The sequence below is a fragment of the Rhamphochromis longiceps genome, linkage group LG9, assembly GCF_057381845.1.
Source record: "Rhamphochromis longiceps isolate RC_006_pf linkage group LG9, R_longiceps_female_GT1.1, whole genome shotgun sequence".
Lineage (NCBI taxonomy): Eukaryota > Metazoa > Chordata > Actinopteri > Cichliformes > Cichlidae > Rhamphochromis > Rhamphochromis longiceps.
In genome coordinates, this window is record NC_140565.1 from 23,424,795 (window position 1) to 23,446,455 (window position 21,661).

Below are 21,661 nucleotides of genomic sequence, written 5' to 3' on the forward strand. Positions count from 1 at the left end.
AACTGAGAATCTGTTATTCACTTTCAGTCAGCATTTTCCATTTTGATGGAAGTTTGTAGATCTGAGTTGCCCTCAGCTGCAAAGACTAGGAACTCAATTTCTGCCTGCAAAATCCTCATCGATCAATGCTGAGGTCCCCTGCTGGCTGATTCAGGTGCCACTCAAAACCCCACTACAAAGACCCTCCGTGCTGACGGAGCGCTGGCAAGCGCTTCAAAGAAAAATACACAGCTAAATGTCACGAGTCTGAGAAAAACCGAAATAAAATAAATAACACAATGGTGTTCCTCTCATGAGCAGCTGGGATAATAAACCACGACATGGTATTTGTGGCATGCCCTGGTGGTTTTTGTGGACAGAGTTTTTGGCATGGGATATAAAAGCATCTTACACAGCACATTTACTACTTTAATACGTCTATATATTTAAATCTACTCTCTCTTTTTTAACTATGTATTCTCTTTGTTGTTTAGACATGATACATTTACTTGATATCAAAACATACATGTTTATATGAAACTTAATATTATTATAAACAATGCAGGTTCCTAAATCATCAAAAATCAGCTTTGCAAATATTTCATGAGGAAAAAAGCAAATTTAGACCCAAAGGATGCACACAAAGAGAGTTACACTAAAAATGTCATAAGAACAAAACTCCACAGGGCATTAAAACAAATTAAGCTGCAACCTTCACAGCCTTACTGTGGCTTAAAGATGCGATTCCTCTAATGGGCACTAGATGCCCTCTTTCAGAGAAGAGTCAAAAAATATTTGGAATAAATCTTTTCTTCAAAGTAGAAGAAGAATTTGTGCCATTGTGCTGTGGCTGCTCATCCCACCTTAATGATAATGGTAATAACAACAACGGGAAAGTGAATTACACTCCACACAAAATACTAAAAAAATAACCCAAAACAACTATGTTGTTTATATCAGACATTATGATGTCACATTGCCTAGCAACCGCACACAGCTGGCTAAAATAATTCGTTTTTATGCATGTCTAACACCCTTTTAAAGCATCATTTGTATTTAGCAACAGTTACATTTAATTTATATTAGCAAAACTTTAATTATACAAGTACGCCATCGGGTTGCTTGGCAACCATCCATCAATGGGCTAAAATATTCAGTTCTTTTTTTGCCTTCAAAGAAAATCTGAAAGCGTTCTCAAAGCATTTAATTTCATGACAGTAACATCACATTTAGCAAGGGAGTTCAAATATCTTAGGATTTTATTCATGAGGAAGTTGCGGCAACAAAATGAAGAGAGAGCTGAGCTAAAAGGCAAAGCTTTCGATTAATCAGATGATCCCAATCCTCACCTGTGATCATCAAGTCTGGGTAATTACTGAAAGAAGGCTGTGAATACAAGTGGCCAAAATGAGTTTCCTCTGTGGTGTTTCTCAGCCTGGTGAAGGCCTGGTGAAGAGATGAAACATCTGGAGGGATCTCTGAGTAAACCCACTATGCCCCACTATTCCTGCATGTTGACAGGAGCCTGTTGACATGGCATTTGGTTAGGATGCCACAAGGCTCTTGGGTGCCTCCCATTGTAGGAGGCCCCAGAATATATATCCAACACCCACATGAGAGATTATATATCTCATTTAGCCAGGAAACACTTCTGGATTACCCAGGACTAACTGGAAGGTTTTTTTAAGGAAGAAGGACATCTGGAACACCAAACGTTTGCCTGTTGCTTGTTTTTTCATTTCATGGCCAGCAGCACAAACAGGTTGAACAATACTGCAGCATGTGCAAGCAGCAGTATTAAAAACAGGTGATAGAGTAATAGATAAATGCGCTGCAGCACAATAATATTAACCAGTGTATGACACAGCTTAACAGACAGCTAAAAATAATCACCATGATGTTGTGCTTTATGTTCATCCACCTATAAATGCACTGAACTACACTTCCTTTTCTGCTGGGGCACTGACAGACCAAACTTTAAAGGACTGAATTCTGGACACTTGACAGAAACTGCATTTGAGGGAAAATCTCTCTGGGACAGTTTTATTACATACATAAGCCATGCTCATCACCACACTGGCCACATCCACCACTGACTTCACCATACGTACAGAGGACAGGTCTAAATTGACACATGTCATGCTTCCTCTCCCGCTGGACTCAGATTTTCTATCCAGATGGTTTCTGCTTGCAGCCACTAGTGTTGCTTGTGGGTAACGTCTGTATAACATTATGGTCCTCGTGGAAGAAGCTGCTCTGTGATTGTAGGGTTTTGTGTAACTAGAATCTCTATCATTTAACAGTGGCTTTGAGGGAACATGGGGGGGCTGTAAAATATAAGCTGATCTGTGGTCTGTGTATTGTCAGGTGGTTAGAGCTTAAAGGAACTTCCATTGTTTTAATTCAGAAGCAAATATAGGTATAGTTTGACTTGCATGCAAATTTTGTGAACAGGCAAAAAAGAAGTGAGTTTGTCATGTAGTTGATGGTTATGTTATCTTTTAGTTTAATATATTTTAAACTAGTATTACAATTATATTAAGCAGTATCTGAGGACAAAAGAATACCTGATCAAAATATGAATTTCCCAAATGGAAAACTCACAATTACAATCACATATGTGAACTTCTCACCACAACAGTTAATTTATAAGAGAAAGAGAAAACCACAAGCTGAATGATCAATTACATGGTTGTACACTTTTACTCCAAAGCCTGACAAAGCTCCAAAGTCAACATTTCAAAGAGGAGTCGGTCTAAGAACTGATAGTTTGCTATGAGAAGTGGAAATGGAATGGAAATGCCTTCTGTTAATGCTGCTTCGTGAGTGTTGGAGTGTCTTCTGGGTGGCCTGCAACATCTGTGGTCGGATGCTGGTGTGTGGTATGTCAATCCGAATGACAGCAAGCCATCCTGGTCAGGAGGAAGAGCTACTTTTTTTCTGCTGAACCCTGTTTAGACAGACACACTCCAGACATGAGGGTGGCACTCTTTTAATTCTGAGTAGCCTGCAGTTATGACGAAACATCACGAGGCAGGAGGAGCTGTCTGACATCTGGGTGATACCATTTGCTGAATGCAGTAATCAACACCAGACAATGGTTTTAAATTGCTTGACAAAACTGTTTGTTTAGAGCAATTAAGAAGAAGTGCTGCGAGCAATGTCTACTCTGTAGGATAAAGGAACCGATCCCCAGGAACCAAAGTGTCTATTTTATTACTCCAAACAGTAAAATGTGATGACCAAAAGCAATTTATAATCAACCTACCTAATCATTTAATCTTTTTGAGTTCCAGCAGCAGACAATGCTAATGCTTCCAGGGTTTTGAGTGTCATCCATTCTTTTAAACTAAGCCTATTATTCTTTTCCCTTTTCTCTGTTTTGCCTGCTAGCAATAGGTTGGACCTCCCTTTACGTTCAGATTGGCTCAGATTCAACAAGGTGCTGGAAACATTCCTCAGAGTTTTTGGATCATGTTGACATGATTGCATCACACAGTTGTTGCAGATTTGTCAGCTGCACATCCATGATGTGAATTTTCTGTTTTACCAAATCTGTGCTGGACTGAATTGACTGCCTGGTAATTAGATGACTGTGGAGACCATCTAAGTACAGTGAATTCATTGTCATGTTTAAGAAACCAGTTTGAGATAATCTGAGCTTTATGACTTGGCATTATACCTCGATGGAAGCAGCTATCACAAGATGGATACACTGTGATCACACAATAATGGACATGGCCAGCAACAATGCTCAGTTGGTACTAAGGGGTAGAAAGTGTGCCAATATGATGACATTACCACCAGCAGCCTGAACCGCAGATAAAAAGTAGGATAAGTTCCAATCCTGGGTGAACTGTAGCCTCAATTTGCTGTTCTAAACTGACAGGAGCAGTGCCTGGCATGGTCTTCTGCTGCTGTAGCCCATTTGTCTTCAAAGTTCAACATGTCATGCATTCTTCTGCATACCTTGGTTGTATATTGTTGTATTGTTACCATCAGCTTGAAGAAAGTTTGTCATTTGCCTCTGAACTGATATCAACAACACATTTTTGTCCACTGAACTGCTTCTCACTGGATGATTTTAATTTTAATTTTTTTACTATTACTGTAGAAAACCCCTGTGATTTGTGTATATAGACTGTTCCACGGACCCCCTCTAACCACTGCTAAGATGGTACATTCCTCCCATCCTTTGTTTGTGTTTGCGCTGGTTCACCGTGATAGCGCTGGTGGAGCTGGGCTGTTGTACTGAACATGTGTCGTGCGTGTGCGTGAATGATAAGTAAGTGCCTTGTATTTGTTTGTTCTATGGTTGTAATTTATCATACACTTGCCTATCTACATTGTGTGATGCCTTTATAGAGTTTTCCAGCGGTTTGTGTAGCCACGAGACACTGTATATTCACGCTGATTTGACCAAAATGGCGCTACCCTTGTGAACTGAGCTGCCCAAAGTAAAGATGGAGTCTATCCCTGTGCAGCAGCCCATTTGTGTCCACCAGGGGGTGGTGTTTAGTCATTTCTGTTCAACCCTTTCTGTATTATTTAGACCAGTTTGGTTGACTTTAATTGTTTGCTAATTGTAATTTCTGTTATTTTACAGAACCACACACACATATACATATACTCACACGAATTCACTTCTGGAGATGTTTGGATTAAAAGAACCCTAATTATCATTGCTGTGGACCCTCTCTTTCATCATATAAGTCACCTGTGCCTTCTGACCGAGGATAGGAAAATCCTGCTGTAATTTGCCAGTCTATTAAGCACACACATGTCCAGTTCAATTACAGTGGTCAATGTTGGCTAAATTTTCACATATTATATACAAGTGCTTTCACCCTCAGGTTTCAGACCGGTTTCAGACTGCTCGATCTGTATTATCGTAAAGAGATGTTAATCCTCAATATGGCTACACAGTATGACTTTAAGCGGGCAAGCTCTACCCACCTGTTTGACTCATAGTGTGTCCTGAAGCTGAAACTGAAGCTGAGTACTCAACAAGTTTTGAAGTTGACCAAAAGTGCAGTTTTCCGTTTTGTAGGAAAGTTACATTTTCTAAATCCTTCAACATATGACACATGACATTGATATTATTTCTTTTCTGTGCACTAAACAGCTACAAGCAAACATTTGTTTTTTGCCTCACCACTTGACAGAGGAGTCTTTCATCCAGCAAGCCCTTTACGCATAAACCCTTGGTCTATGCTTGCAGACACTGTCCAGCTGCAAGTAACATTACATTTCCCTCATGTACTGGTCTTAGACAGTATTTGATACATGCTAGTGATTGTAATGCGAGGTGCAGACAATCAGCAAAAATCTAGAGAGCTAAAACATCTTGTTTCAGACAACTGGATATACAGAGGGGCTGCATCAAGGTATACGACACTTAAGCCAAATGTAAGATAATTAAGGGTTATTTTAAACTTTAAATCATGCGAGGATCCTCCAGAATCCAAGAATGAAAATACAGAAATGAAAATCGGCATAATAGGTCTACTTCAAGTTCAGAGGACTTTAGTTGGTAGCAGCAAGAGATGATTTGGATGAATTTATCAGTCTCTGTAGAGACTGCTTGGCTGGACTTAGAGGGGAACTGGCACTCCTTTCATACCGCAATACAAACGTCAAATATTCAACACAAAAAGCATACATGAGTAATATATACTCAGTGGCTACCAGCTACACCAGTATAACACTCAGCAATGCCTGTATAATTGAGCTAACACCTGTCTGTCAAGCCAAAGAGAAGATTACAATCTTCCTAAGTTTAGAATATTAGGTGGATGTACTGCCTGGGGTTGCAATAAATTGCATAGATGTTAAATTCAATTCAGACATGAGCTGGAGATCCTTGAAGCAGCTGAAAATTAACAGGTCAAGTCTGGATTCAACTTGCTTTTGAAGCACCCATTTCTAGTAAGATGTGGAAAATCTGAAGGATCTTAAATACAATTATTTGATGGTGATAAAATTCACCTGCTGAAAGAGGCCCATCGCCTGCTGCCATGAAGGGGTACATGAGGTCTGCAACAATACATAGATAGGCAGCATGTGTCAAACTCAAGCAGAATGTGACTCAGAGCATCAACCCACCTCCACCAGTTTGCCATCTTCCCATCCAGCAGTTACCTCAGCTCACACATCAGGATGTCAATGTGATTTTATATCAGAACAGACCATCTTCTTCCACTGGTCCATTGAGTATTTGTGCTGTTTCTCTTTTGGTGGGGTTTCCATCATAGTCAGCAAGTATCTTGAAGGTTCGCCATTTTTACTGATTCAGACAGATCATCTTCAATAGTTGACAGTTCGAATGACTCTTCAGTGGAAAGGTGGAAATCTAGAAGCCATTCTTAAAGTAGAGAGATGGGAAGAAAAGGCTGAGGTTTGCCAAATTACACTAGAACTGGACAGAAAATCAGTGCCAAAATGTTTTATTGAGTGATGAATCCAGTGATTGAGGAGGAGCTCAGGAAAGAAGTACAACACAGTGTTTACAGCCATCTGTAAAACATGGTGGAGGTCCTGTCATATTTTGGGGTTGCATTTCAGCCATTGGCGATCTTGCCAAAAATTGACTGAATTACGAACACAGAAAAGTAATGTCAAATTTTGATCCACCACGAAATACCATCTGGAAAGTGTCTGATTGGCAACAGCTCCATTTTTTAACATGACAATGATCCCAAACCCACTGCCAATACAGTAAAAGCAAACCTGGATCGAAAAACACACAATGGAGCACTATCAGTCATGGACTGAGCAAAAGGGAGCCAGCATCCAAAGAAGAGCTTTGAATGTCCTTCAAGAAGCCTGGAGAACTTTTCCTGAAGACGACTTAAAGAAATGACAAGAAGACCTACCTAAAGGAGTTCAGACTGTGCTGAAGAATTAAGATGGTCATACCAAATATTATAAAAACGCCTTTTTTGCCTTACATTCTATGTTTTCACAGGTTTCAATTTCCCATTTTTTCTGTCAAAATATGAAGAAATGAGGGGACAGCTCAAGACTTTTTCACAGTACTACAAACATCATTTCTGCACACTCAGAGACATACCTAGATTGGCTTTGTTTTCAACTAAGCCAATCTAAGTGCACTCAACTGTATCAGCTGTGTGATCTGTAGAATAACAGAAAACGCACTGCAGCATATAGCACACACCATACATCCATAATGTATTCAAAGATGCATGCATGATAAGCATTTGGCAAAGGTGCCAGAAAATGAATTTAGTGAATTCCATCTGTCTGCAGTCTTCTTCACACATGGAAAATGTGAAAGCCATTATGGATCTGACAGGGCTTTGGAGCTGAACACTGTTCCTCTCTGCTTCAACTCCCTTTTGCAAACCAGGAAGCTGTGGGTTGATCTTGGCACCCTTCACAGTCATTTCTCCCTCCTTTCATTAACATTTTGGACTGAGAGTAAGAGCTTTAGGGGGCTTTATTACTTACACTAAAAGAGGAGAAATTAGAATTCCCAAATTCATTGTAAAAGTGTGCCTGTGTGTTCTGCTGCCGGAGGTGCTGGAGAAATCTTAGTGTTTGTGGACACAGGGGACTGGAGCACATAAAACAGTTTGTAGTGCAAAAGTGAGATATTGTGTGTTATTCTAGGAGTGAAATAACATATGCACAGACTAATGCACACACACGCACACGAAAGGGAATACGAATGTAAAACCTTATGTACAAGTACGGCTCTTGCAGAACAAAGAACTGCAGCGTGCCAAATTTTAACATAAGTCTTTTCACTGGAGGCGTTATAGGAACACACAGGTGTTTTGGAAAGCCTTCTCTCTGCGCTTTTTTATTTAATTACAAAATTTGTGACTCAGACCCTCAGTATAAATACCCCTTAAAGGCACAGAAAACAGGCCGTGCTGGACTCCAGAGACCCTCCCTTGACATCTGCGTATGGGTCACCTCAAGGACACCAGGCTTATTATGGTGTGTGAGAGCTGGAGCTAGGGGAACACGGTGGGGTTTGCTGCTTTTCCTCACTCTTAAAGGTGAGTCAGAAAAGTCACTGACACTCAGATGATCACAGTCCAGATTGAAAATAGCAGCTAACTACCCGCACATGTGTTGCTCTGGCAAAAACATCACAGATCGACGCCTGCACTTTATATCCAATGCACTGAGTCATGTTACTGCTGTTTTATTCAAGCTAATGAAGGTGCAACAGAGAGAGAAAGAGGAGGTGGAACAAGAGTTTACAGGATCTCTTGGAACCAATTGTTATTTCTAGAAAAAGATATTCAAGACGCTTTTTGAGGGTACTGTGACCTTAATCACAGTTCAGGGGATCAACTGATGAGGCAGGTCAACCAAAGTCTGACCAGCTTAGTCAAAACCGAATATATGTATTGCATTTACAGACCCCAGAGGGCCAAATCTGCAATTAGAGGGAATCTGACCCATTTTCAGCACAGAAGCGACATATCAATACATAACACAAGGTGCAATAAGGTCCTTTAGTTATGTTAAAAAAGGAATTGAGCCCAATTAATATTTAGAAATAAAAACAGCAAACAAAACACAGAGATCACTATTTCACTATCACTGTGGTAAGCTACTAAGGTGTCAGAAAAGCACATCAAGTTCAATCAAAGCAACTTCCAATTCAACATCTGTTGAACAGTTACTCTCTGTTTTAGCTCTCTTTTGGTTTCCATCAGTACTTGAGGCTGCTGGCCCTTGAGCTCTCTGACTCATTCTATATTCCTCAGCTAGATCCTGACTTTGTAGGTTGTTGCTGGGCACTAAGCTAGCACTAGATCAAATGAGTTTTGCGGCATTAAAACAGCTGCTTAATGAAAAAGTGGCAGGCTGTACAACCTAAATGCACGAGGCTGGATCGGTGCTTGCTTTCATGTTCTTTACACCAAATTCTGACTCGACCATCTGAAAGTTGCAGCACAATTCAAAACTCGTCAGACCTGCCAAAGCTTTTCCAATGTTTTGTTTATGAATTGTGGCCTCAGTTTCCTGTTCTTAGCAGACAGGAGTGACACCCAATGTGGTCTTCTGCTGCTGTAGCCCATCTGCTTACACTGGTGTAAACAGGTGTGGTTATTTGATTGTTTGAGTTACTGTCGCCTTCCTATCAAGCCATCTAGTCATTCTCCTCTGACCTCTTTCATTAAGACGCTCATTGGATAGTTTCTCTTTGTCAGACCACTCCGGTTGTGCAGGAAAATCCCAGCAGATCAGCAGTTTCTGAAATACTCAGACCATGCTGTCTGGCACAAGTCACTTAAATCACCTTTCTTCCTGATTCTCAGTTTAAACTTCAGCAGTTATTTTGAATGCTTTCAGTTGCTGCCATGTGATTGGCTGATTAGATATTTGAGTTAACAAGATGACCTGTGAGTGCACATCCTTGTGTAGTCCTGCTAATGAGATGTTTATTAAGATGTAATATCAGTAGTTGAAGAGGTAGTTTAAATGTGACTAATTTAAAATGATTTTTTAACACTTAAATCATTTAAAAACAATCAAGTTCTTTTTTGTAAAATCCTATTCTGAAAGTAGGTAGAAAGTATACTGGTGTAGCAGTGGAGTATAAGTAGCATAAAACTGACATACTCAGTTGTGGCATGTGTGTAAATGCACTGCTGTCTTGAGAAAATGTACTGTTGAAAGCTCAAGGCAAAAGAAAAATGATGTGTTCATAAAATTCCTCTGTGGTTGGCTGCCATTCCCTCTTTCCGCTGCTTTTCTTCAAATTCAGATGGTTCAGTGAGTTTCCAGGTTGAAAGGTTTGAATCATAACAGAGATAAGATGAAGTGTAAATGTCAGAGAGTGGATTTGTAGAAAAAAACGACAGCAATTTTTTTTTCATTTTACTTTGCGCTTTTATTTCAAAAAGGTGCGCGTGTGTTACAGACAAACGGTCCAGATGGATCTCATACTGTCACAACTCCCACCCCTTCTATTATCTACTACCATCACATACTAACAAACCCTTATCTCCAGACACAGAGCTCCTCTCATTCTTCTCCAAACACATCCATCCTCTTCCTGCGCTTCACTTTCAACCAGCTGCATCACCTCCACCCTCCTCCCTTTTTTCCTCCAGCACCCGCTGTTCTCGCCGCTTAGTCAGCATTAAGTGTTATCCCTCCTCCCGTCTGTCCTGTGGTATGAGTTTCTCCCTAAACCAGATACAAGGAAATCCCTCACCCTGGTCTATAAATCATCTCTCTGTTTACACCCTCCTCTCCCTGCACAAAGAAAATTAGAACAAATGCAACAGAGATCCAATTCTGTTTTAAAAGTCACTGGCTGACATTTGACTTTAAAAAAAATCACATTATACGGGATTATTTATGGATTTTGTTTTGGGAGTCATAATTTGTAGCATCTGCCTTTATTTTTCTTGCCCTTAGAACATAGGTGTCAAACTCTGGCCCGCGAAGCCATACCAAATTACTATCAGAGCTGGCCTACTGGTATTATACAGCTAATATATATATTGTTTAGTATTAAGCTTTGCTTGTTCCATATTCAGTTTTTTAGCAAAACGTGTTTGAGTCCATAAGAAAAGATTCATTCTTATATCTGGAGGAATAAATATATTTCAATAAATATTAACGTTAGCCCGCGACTTTATTCCAGTTTTGAATTTTGGCCCACTGTGTATTTGAGTTTGACACCCCTGCCTTAGAACAACACAAACACTTCATTCTCACCTTCTTGTCACGACAGGAATTTCTCTCTGAAAGCTTTTCAAGCTTTCGGGGCAATCTGGGACTTTTAAAATAACTTGAAAACTTTCATGTATAAACACATAAAGAAGTGAGGCTACCTCACTTAAAATAATGATGAAGAATGAGCTAAATTAGCCAACTAACAGTATCAGTGTCACTGCACTTCACAATTAGTCATAAACAGGTAGCAAAAATCATGTGAATTAGAATTCAATTCAATTCAATTTTATCGCCAAATCACAACAACAGTCGCATCAAGGCGCTTTATATGTTAAGGTAGACCTTACAATAATACATAGAGATAAAAACCCAACAATCACATGACCCCCTATTAGCAAGCACTTTGGTGACAGTGGAAAGGAAAAACTCCCTTTTAACAGAAAGAAACCTCCAGCAGAACCAAGCTCAGGGAGCTGCGGTCATCTGCCACAACTGGTTGGGGGGAGATTTAAACTCTCAAAAATGTTTTCTATTTTAATACTGAGCCAGTCTGCCTCCAGTCTGGGATATGAAATCTGGAATTTAAAATGAGTGATTTCACATCTGTGAAGTCAAAGCTGGCTTTAAAACACAGGCCAATACTGACTTCCTGATTTTTACTAGACAATCCCTTGAAAGTCAAAGAAAAGCCCAGTGTCTTATAGCTTGGTTTTCCCACTCTAAGTAAGTAGTTTCCCATCTTTGTCTTCTCTCTACAGCAGGTGTTAGCACACTGCATGCTTGACAACACACTTAACCTGCTTGAGTAGTTTTTGGTCTTTCAGAAGCTGAAGGAACACAGTAAACACACTCTTTTTTTGTTTGATTTACTAATCATTTAAACTAAATGAACTTAAACAGCATACAAAAAAAAAATGTTGAAACTAAGAAGTTGTTTTGTTTCTTGAAAAAAGTATAGGCCTACTCATTATGATCTTCATGGCAGAAATACACTGTAAAAATAGTTGTGATGGTCACATTTTCTTCAAACAACAGCTGCTGTAGTTTTAAAAGTGAAGTGTTTTCACTCGGGCTTGATTTAGATTTCTGCAGCGTGACAGTTTGGAGCCAACTTTCTTCTACTTTTCATGTTGTAATGCACCAAATGTTTTAGTGGGTCACAGGTCTGGATTGCAGGCCAGTTTAGCACCTGGACTCTAACAATGGAGTCATGCACTGGAATATGGCCAGAATGTTGTTTGGCACAGCCATTCCCTGAAAAATATGTTGTTCAGATACATATGTTGCTTCAAAGTTTGTATACACTCATTTTATTAGGTACACCTTGCTAGTACTGAGTTGGACCTGCTTTTGTCTTCATGGCACAGATTCAACAAGGCGCTTAAAACATGCTTCAGAGATTTTGGTCCATATTGACATGATAGCATCACACATATGCTGCTGATTTTTTGGCTGCACATCCATGATGTGAACCTCCTGTTTCTATCCGCAAGTTTTCTGCTCCTTATGAGATACTAAATACACCATTTTGTTCACCAGCTAGTGTCTGCTGGTATTTCAGAGCTGTGCAGGTAGTTTCATTGCTTGAAACAGTTGCCTTCTGCAAAACAGAAGCAAACAGTCATTTGATCCATGTAGTGTGAATGTGGAATTTTGGCAACAGGAAAAAAAAACACTGAAAACTGGTGAACTGGTGATCATCATATGAGAGAAAATGCAAACATTATGGCAATAAAAAGAAAAGCACAGGGAAAGTCAAACACAGATGCTCACCCACACGCATAATAAATGTTTGCAAAGGCAAGCTGACTCTAAAGTATCAAGGCCAAAGGAAAAATCTGAAAGTGGTATGGCAGACAATGAAAAAACATTAAGACTTCATAAAAGTATTAAGTGATCAAAAGCTGCCACGTCATTTTGAAACAGAACTAAGAAGCAGAATCTGAGAATCCCACAACACAACCCTGCAAAAGAGGAGAAACCACAGCAAAGTTCATAAAATTCCCCATCAGACATTCTGACAAATGCACTGCAAAGTATCACATGACAGTATATATTAAATGTGTCAAGCACCCATGTTAACATAGGATGTCTGATACCCTGCTAACCAGGATGGATGAGGTGTTATTAAGACTACAGCTAAAGGTGGTTGAGAAGCCAGGGGATACTCTGCCAGAGAAACCCACCGAACTGAACCGAGCCCTGCCCATGCTGACACAGCTGCTTCCAGGCAAAGACACCCCGACACCATGCTCAGCCAGGAACGTTCTGGGCCTTTGCTGGAGAAACCATAACAAGTGCAGGAAATGGATTAGTGCATTCTGGGTTCCACACCGGCCACAAACCTCTTGAGCCTGGCCTCTCCAAACCCACATGCGTGGGAACAGGAGTCACAGCAGCACAGGGCGTATGACCCCCATCCAGATATCAGTGCTTGTCCCAGTGATGTCCTCCCTTTTTTTTTATCCTCAACTTGTGGAGGAAGTCTTGCATTTTACGCTTTGTTGTATTAACTTTGCACACTGTTTCATGTAATTCTACCTCTTTCATCGATATACTGTGCTGCTGGGATAAAACTCATTGTACGTGACTATATCACAATGTATTGTAGTGCAGTTACATTCTGTCAGAGTTTGTTATTGCTACAACATAACCTAAAGATAATGTTTCAAAATCATTTCCACTGTTTTGTATGTTTCCTTACGCCGTTTCCAGTTGGTGCTATTTAGGCTGCAGTTCCCTCAATGACCACTTGAGGCTGCTTCCAAAAACTAATCAGTCCTACTGACTGTCATGCTAAGATGCCCAATTTTATACATGCAATAATGTTTACAGTCTGATATAGTTCTGGTCTCTATATATAATAATTCACTCATTAATTATTATAATTAGTAATAATTAGTAATTATTAATTACTCATTAATTCACTCATTTAAACTGGTTCAAATTATCCATAGTTAACTTTTTTCTTGAGGGAAACTTAATTATGATACCTGCTAATTAATAAATGTCTGTTTCTGTGAGATACAAATATATACAAGAAGTCTAGTCATGAAAACTAGAGCACAGACTTCTTGGGCAACAATGCTTTATCAGCATCAACTTGGCAGTCAAAGCAGCCACGTTGTTAAAATGCATACCTTTAAGGCTAGATGCAACAGGTGAATAAAAAATCCATACACTTGCTACAGAGAACATATTCAATTCAATTCAGTCTTATTTATATCATTTCATATCACAAAAGCAGGTAAAGATAAAGATGCTACAATAGTACAGAAAAAAAAATCTAAAATCAAATAAACCCCTTTGAGTAGGCACTTGGCGAGAGTGGGAAGGAAAAACTCCCTTTTAACAGGAAGAAACCTCCAGCAGAACCAGGCTCAGAGAGGGGCAGTCCTTTCTGTATCCAACTGAAAGAAGATGGTTTTTCTACCCCTGTTAATGTGCTTGGCATATTAACACAGGAGTTTTCAAGGCTTCAAGTCTGAAGAGCTGCAGTATTTGGCACTTGCACAGGTTGTTGTTATTTATTTACAAGGTAACTACAAGGTAACTTTTTAGAAATATGAAGTAAACTCTTTCATCTACAACAGATGGAAGCTTTGTGACAAGGTGGCTCTTTCTCTGTTCTTCTTTCTCTTTGTTTTCACAATTGTATGTTTTTTTTGTGTGACTTGAAGGTTCATGCTTTGAATCAGGCCAAGGGCAGCTGCTGACTTCCATTGACCGATGATTATACTAGTCCTAATGGGGCTGTGAGAGTTCAGCCAAAGCTCAGGTAGATTTTGTTTTTGTTCTGATGGCCTTCTTGTGTCAGCCCCCCACAGTAAAATAAATATGTTTAAACCTTGAGCACTGTGAAAGCAATTCCGGCCCAGCTTCAGCTTGGCAGGGAGGGAGATGGGATCACCATATGAATTTACTTTGAGCATGCGCTGATAACTGTGTGTGTGTGTGTGCCTGAGTGGTGTACATTTACACTTGTATACAAGCGAGTGGAAAATGCATGTCTATATTTGTATTTGTGTAAATATACATGACATATCCATGCCTTATGGATGATGCTTAAGTAAAGAAAAGAATTAGAAAAAGCTCACTCTGTTTAAAAAGTGTATGTCTGTGCTTGCAAGTGTGTATCTTTGTATAAAGCCTACTTCTTACTTTGCACGTCAGCAAAAGCACAAACATCACCAAATGTACTTTTAAAGATATTTCAGCATGTGGTCACTTCCCATTACTGGTTCACATGTGTTCATATTACACATTGCACTTTTTAATGCAAACCTTATATACTTATATGCAGAAAAGAGGGAGCCTGGACTTTGCTGGTTTGTATATGAATTGCAGCCAAAACAGTGAAGAAAGTGAATGAAACCAGTGTCGAGTTTCCTTACAGTTGTATATCTGCACTTTATCACAAAACCGAGGTGAACACATCAAATCCTGGAATTTCAGGAATTGGACGAGCGCTTCATAAACAACCATCTGGAAAGATGAAGCCAAAAATTAAACCATGTGGAATTTTACTGGTTATCTTTTCTATTGCTTCCTTGATAGAGAGAGAAAAGCAAATCACACAAGAAAGTGGTCCCCTTGGTCCTTTATCCTACAGTTGTGCAGCGGACTGCATTCAAAAGCATTTTTTACAATTAACTCAAAGCATGGACAATTTATTTTAAGACTAATTTCTTCAACCAGCACGGGCGTGAAACATCTTGTTCTAATCATGTTTGATTTCTTATGCAACAAGAAATATCGCTTCTACCCAGAAATATGGAGCCACCAGCCACCTCTCATGCATTCATTCACAAATGCTAACGCACTGATGAGAGCTACCATGCCAGGCTCTGGCCCAACTGTGGGTCTCGACATATGGAAAGCATGATCTACCTGCTGACAGCTGCTCATTCCTCACATCTCTATGTTTCACGTCTCCCTAAGATGATTTTCTTTGCGTTCAGGAATTTTATGGGAGCCCATCGCTCTCTGCAAAAACTTACATGAAAGGATGCCAAAGCCTACTCGTATTATAGGTGTCGTTTCTTGTTCACAGTGACTTTGAAAAACCAGCGGGTTTGAGTGTTCTTTCTTTCCCGTGTTAACTCGCCCCGTGTTATTTTTTTTTAAGCTCAGTGGCGACTTTATAAACTGGGCAGATATTCACACAACATTCACAGCTTTGACATGTCACGACAGTTTAAACACTATCAGTCTCCCGGGAGACCGCAGTGAATTAAAGCAAAACATGCAGGGAGGAAATAACTGTTTGTTCCCTTCTGTGAACTGACATTATAGCACTAATAGTGGTAGAATGAGGGCTCGGGAGGGTTTGCATGAATGCGGCTCTATTGCACAACAAAGGCTCTGGAGGGGTGAAGCAGACCCCCGGAGCCGGCCCCTCAGAACAGCTGCCGTGTCCCAGCAGGACCAATTTCACTCAGTTAGAAGTTCAGCGGCTTTCTTGTCCTACTCATCCACATGTCAAAAGTTCATTTGAATAAAGTTAAAAGTGAGCTGGATTTGACTTCCCCACCCCACCCTCCCCACGGCTCTCTAATGTAATATATGAGCGGGGACTTGCACGCGCTCACAGAGAAAGACAAACAGGATGCTTCTACTCGGGTGACTGGGATGAAAGGGACCGTGTGCTTGGACGCAGCTTGAATTCGTCTCCGCTGGTCCTGAGTTAGACAGCGTAGCCCGCTGCCTCCTTTTCACTCTCACGGACTTCAGCCAAACTGTGTGTGAATGAGTCATACTCCAGTAACACCCTGAATACAGCGACTCTGAGACTCCTGATCGCAATTCGATGAGCAGTTATGGGGCATGTGCTCATGCCTGCAGTGAGAATAATAATGATAATGCTCTTTAGCGTGTGTGACAGAGGGTTGGTCCCTTGGTTTGGTTTTTAAGCATTATCCAAAAGCATGAATAGCGAATATGCTGAAGCAGTGAACCCAACAGCACATCAGCAGCAAGTACAGAAAAACAACTGAAAGCAGATCCTGTTTTTAAAAAAGTGCTTGTGATGGAGAGACTGTACATCATTAAACATATATTATGTATGGGCAAGAGGGGAAAAAATGCATTACTGGAGCAGAGTGGATGGTATTAAAGCTGGCTTTGAGGGAAAACACTGAGCAGAGGTGTTGTGTAAAACACTCAATTTGCCCAAATTACTAAAAATTAGGATGCATTAGTCATGGGAACTATTTGTTTGGCAGAAAAACACTTCAAAACTGCAGAGAGTCACAAGGATACTTTCCCCGAAGCTACTGCTGACTTTCACAATCATTACAGAATGTAGTGCAGTGATAAGTGGAAATGGACTGCCTGTTGTTACAGAGAGCAATCTTTAGAGGGCAAGAATAGTCTGCGTTAAACACTTAGTGTGTCGGGAAACTGAAATTTCAGCAATTTGTAACCAAATTTTATAAGACAGAGGGTGACAGTGATGGATTAACTTCAGTAGGATACCAGCTTTGATGTATTTAGACTGTAGACTGGTAAAAACCTTCTGGATAGTCAGCTGCTGTTCCTCTGTTTGCTTTTGGGTTACAACCGCATCGGTGGTCATAACAGCTGGAGGACATATCGTGGAAACAAGATCCTGCTGCAACAGCTCAAGTAGATGTTCTGCTTTGTCGTCTAGTTTTTCACTGTTTACTTTCATGTATTTTAATCTCTATTGAGCCTTTTTAGTTACTGTAAGATGTTGCAAGTCTAATCACTAATGACTTTTGCTTTAAAGTGGCTCTATTGTGCTTTTGCTTATTATCTGTGACCACAGTTTTAAATAATGAGGTCAGACTATATTGAAGTGATTCCTCTGAGCCTAAGATTCAGGCTTCAGACTGATCCAAATGATCCAAATCTCAGGCACACAGCTCTGACTGTGAGCATAGAAACCCCACCCACATGGTATTTAAACCATCTGTTTTTCAGGGGCAGCCAATCAGCACAAAGTTGGCTTAAAGGGAAAGAAGCTAAAAGAAGAAGCTTGCTTCAGACAGTGAATAAGTTGCAGGTATGTACCAGAGCCCAGCATGAAAATAAAAGAGTGTGTAAGTCATGTAAAGCTTCTCTTGCAGAGTGGAAATGAGGATAAAAGAGGCCTTCAAATAATTCATAATGTACAGATCTGTAAAGAAAGCCTCTGTAAACTGGGCAAAAAAAAAAACCATATGTTGCCTGTGCATGAACACACTTCTATACACACACAAAAATGCATGTACCACAACAGACGGACATGCATTGACTACAGTCTGAGTTTGAGTAGCCACATTTTTGAGGTTCTCGGCATGTTTGTGTGAGTCAACATGTTTAAGTGACTCGGTTTAAGTGGATAAAGGGGAGGTTTTGAAACTTCTTGATCTGGAGAGCTCTGTCGGCAGTCGTTGAGCCTGCGGCAAGCTGGACCTCACAGACTGTCAGCCACATTTATGTTCAGCCTAAAATCCTGCCATCAGAGGCAAAACCATTAGCGATGACTATCGGGACAGATGAGGTTCAGGCAGCCAGCTGTCTGTCCTGACATAGAATGATTCAATTAGAGCAACATGCTTGTAAATATCCAGGTAATTGTAGGTATGCAGCAACAGAAAGAGAGAAGGAGGTGGGCCCACACACTAAGGCCCTTTAATTCATGGCTTTTTATTCACACAAAAAAGGAGTTTTGTGATTAAAAAGAAGAAAAGGTCACGTCTCACTCACCGAACCTCTTGTATCCAAAAGACTGTACTTCCTCCTCGTCTGCAAAGTCGTCTGCGTGACATAATCAGAAACATATGACATAAATAGGTCACACAACTAGGGGTACACTGTATCTGAGACAGTTGTTAGGACTCCATAAATAACATAAAAGTGATAGAGACACTACCGGGCTGCTGCGTAGAGTCAAAAATGTATAAAGTTATCTTTAAATACAAAGATCAGGGCAGCCAATGAGGATTTATGCTAGAGATAATAGAGTATCATCTCCTCTGTGTATGTGTGAGTGTGAGTTTAGAGATAGGAGGTCCACAGAACTGTAAAAACCACAGGCTGCGGTTTCTCTGGGTTGTTGACAGTAAACCCTAATTACACTGCTACACTGCACTGAAGACTGGAGCGGAGCACAGAGAACATCGCTGGTAATGGTTAACAGATGGGGCCAGGAGGAGGGTGACATGGGTAAGGGGGAGTGATGGGGGAGCCAGGGAGGGATGACTTTTACGAAGGGGGGGGCGTTTAGACTAGATCAGGAGCTACTGTTGCAGAGTGGATCACACATTCCTGAGTGCTAATTCCCCTCCAGTTCACTCTACACGAGGAAGATGCTGATGAATTAGAACGCCTGCAGATTGTTGTCTTTAATCGGCTACTTGTTGGAATTTAAGCACAAACACAGCAGTCAGTGATGAAGCTCTGCAGGTGGTGCTCACTGGTCATCATCAGTCATACCCTTCTCTTTCTCATGCTTAAAATCAAGTGAATCTAAAGCCTCTCTTTTCTCTCGTTTGTTAGATCTGGGCTTTTTTTAAATTCTCACATTATCAGTTTAGCGGCCAAATTGCGCAAACATTATTTGGTGTTTTAATTCTTTCAATGGGATGAAACTGGTGGTGGAAAAAACTGCATTTTACAACTTCTGCTGCGCAGTAGCGTAATGTCATCCAGATGTGCGCACTCGCAGAACACAAAGAAACACTTACATGTTAAATCAATGCAATATTTGAATGAAAGTAAAGGTCTTGCACTTTTCTTTCTGCAGCAACAGTTACGTACCTTTCATGGCGTTTTATCACTCGTTGAGAACTGTAGAAGAGATGAGGACCGCTGTCACTTTATGCGCATCTCACCATCCAGTGCAGAAGTGTAAACTTGTTCCAACACACTATAATTAAAGGATTTTTTTTAAAGCTACAAGTCTGCATTGACTTTCATGACTCTCAGTTTAAATTCCCATCGTTTCTGCTTTCTTGCTCGCTGTGGCTCAGAAGAGTGTTTGCGGGAGAGCTCAGATGATCCCAGAGCGCTGAGCTAAAGGAGAGTTGAGCTGAGACTTAGACCAGTGTTAAGTTACACAAAGCAGCAAGTTGTGTTTCCGGTGGTCCTTTCAGAATAAATTGTAGTCGCCCCACCTCTTTTCCACCCCTTAAACCACAGAAAATACAACTTATTTCCGGAAGATGAAATAGATGCCTAATAGATGAAGATGCCTTTCACATAATTTGTTCCCATTTCTTCTTTCTATGAAAAAAATACCAAACATATCTCAGTTTATCAAATATAACAATGCAAATGATCAAAAGATATTACTGAAAACCTGGCACCTCTTGTCAAGTGGTAGCCCTAAATTCTATCTACAGGATAGGATTTCGCATGGCACTCGTTCCAAACAAACTGCTGATGCAATAAAAGCATATCTGAATTAAAAACACACACAATAGAACACTCTCTGCCATTCACTGGCTTTCCTACAGCTCGAACATCAACATTATTGAAGCAGTGTTGGATCATCCTAACAGGGAACAGAACAAAAGGCAGCCAACATTTTCCTGAAGCCTGCTTAAAGAAAATACAAGAAGCCCTGCCTAAGAGAGTTCAGGCTGTGTTTATAAAAAATATATATATATTATCACACTAAATATTGACTTTTCACCTTTTTGCACAAGCTGTGTTTTTGCCTTATATACTGTATTTCCATGTGTGTGTATATTTTTCAACAAGTGACTGCACATATTTTCCTAGTAAACTATAAAGATATGAAGGATGCCTCGGGTCTTTTGCACAGTTCTTGGTTTCAAGACATCAGAAAACAACTTCTGTGTCAAGCTCAAAATCTTTGCTTTGACACATTTAGGGGGGAAAACTAATCTATTGGTCATTTGTAACAACATATAGATGACATTTTCTGTCCTCTCTTTTAGATTTTCTAAGCGCTTTTAAGGTATCTAAATTTAATTTAGGCACGCTTTTATTGTGAAAGCTAAGATACTTCATTTCCGTCACTGGACTCAATTTCTGCATAACTTTCATACATAACTTGACAACCAAACTTGTTACTACATCTGTGCTGCACAGCCTTTCAAAGCAGTTACGGTCCCCGGCCCTCCTGCTGAGCCTCCTCCTGTGGGGACAGAGGAGGTGCGGACTGCTTTCAGCACTACAGACCGCGAGACGTCGCCCGACGCTGCAGTAATCCAGCCGGAGATGAGATTAGGTTACAGGGGGTTGATAGCAATCTCGTCCCCCGGGTAAAAATCTGGTACCCATTAGAGATAATTTCAAAGGTTGGAGAAGGTGGAAGGGAGCACCGCGACATTTCTGCCCAGTTTCTGTTTTGCATATTTAGGCTCATATCTCATGTCCTTCAAGGATTTAAAAATCATTTTAATATCAGCCTCCCTGCGGTAATAGATTAAATATGCTGTTTGGTGACGTGCTATCGTCTGATTTATCACGGCAGCCCCACAATTCTGCAAAACACTGCAGAGTATTTTCCATTGCTTCCACAGAACAGGAGAGAATCCTGCAGGAAAAAGTAGCAGGCATACAAAAACTAAAATCAAAAACTTATAGATTCAAGAAAAAGTCTTATGGCTGCGTGAGAGCTGTACTTCAAAGGTATAAAAAAAAGTTTGCATGATCCAGCTGCATGCATAAATTAGTGGAAAAACTATAACTATGCATTTTTATTGCCACGATGTCTAAATGAGCTCTGTTTGATAAAGCACAATAACATCCTCATGACAACATGGCTATATAGATGGTTGCACTTCCTCTAGAAACAACTTATTTTGCTGAGAAGTGTCCGCTGTTTATCCATATTAGACTGTAAGGTTCACTGGGCGCCATTTTTCTTTAACTCTTCCAGGTGTTGTGATAATTCCTGGACACTTCCTGTATCCACAGTCTTCAGATCACTGATCAAACACAGAGCTCCAGCTGCATCCTCCCAGACTAACAAGGAACATCAAAGAAATGAGACAGGCCCACTCTTGCATCTTCAGTCCAGGTTAGTGTCACT

The 21,661-nt window shown here is 40.4% G+C and overlaps 1 protein-coding gene and 1 long non-coding RNA gene across 2 annotated transcripts in view; one reads left to right on the forward strand and one right to left on the reverse strand.

Annotated features, from left to right (window-relative positions):
- Positions 1 to 19,711, reverse strand: part of LOC146662350 (collectin-12-like) — a 46,309-nt gene extending 26,598 nt beyond the window's left edge. The window contains exons 1-2 of the mRNA XM_085418924.1: positions 19,417 to 19,711; positions 18,364 to 18,414 (exon numbers count right to left, since the gene is read on the reverse strand). Of these exons, the coding sequence (XP_085275050.1) occupies positions 18,364 to 18,414; positions 19,417 to 19,423 (58 nt within the window). The 5' untranslated portion in view covers positions 19,424 to 19,711. The remainder of the gene's footprint in view (positions 1 to 18,363; positions 18,415 to 19,416) is intronic.
- Positions 4,188 to 21,643, forward strand: LOC146662351 (uncharacterized). The gene is made up of 3 exons (XR_014913344.1): positions 4,188 to 4,264; positions 17,596 to 17,677; positions 21,509 to 21,643. It is a non-coding gene; the product is annotated as an uncharacterized LOC146662351 (long non-coding RNA).
- Positions 21,644 to 21,661: the final 18 nt, after the last annotated feature.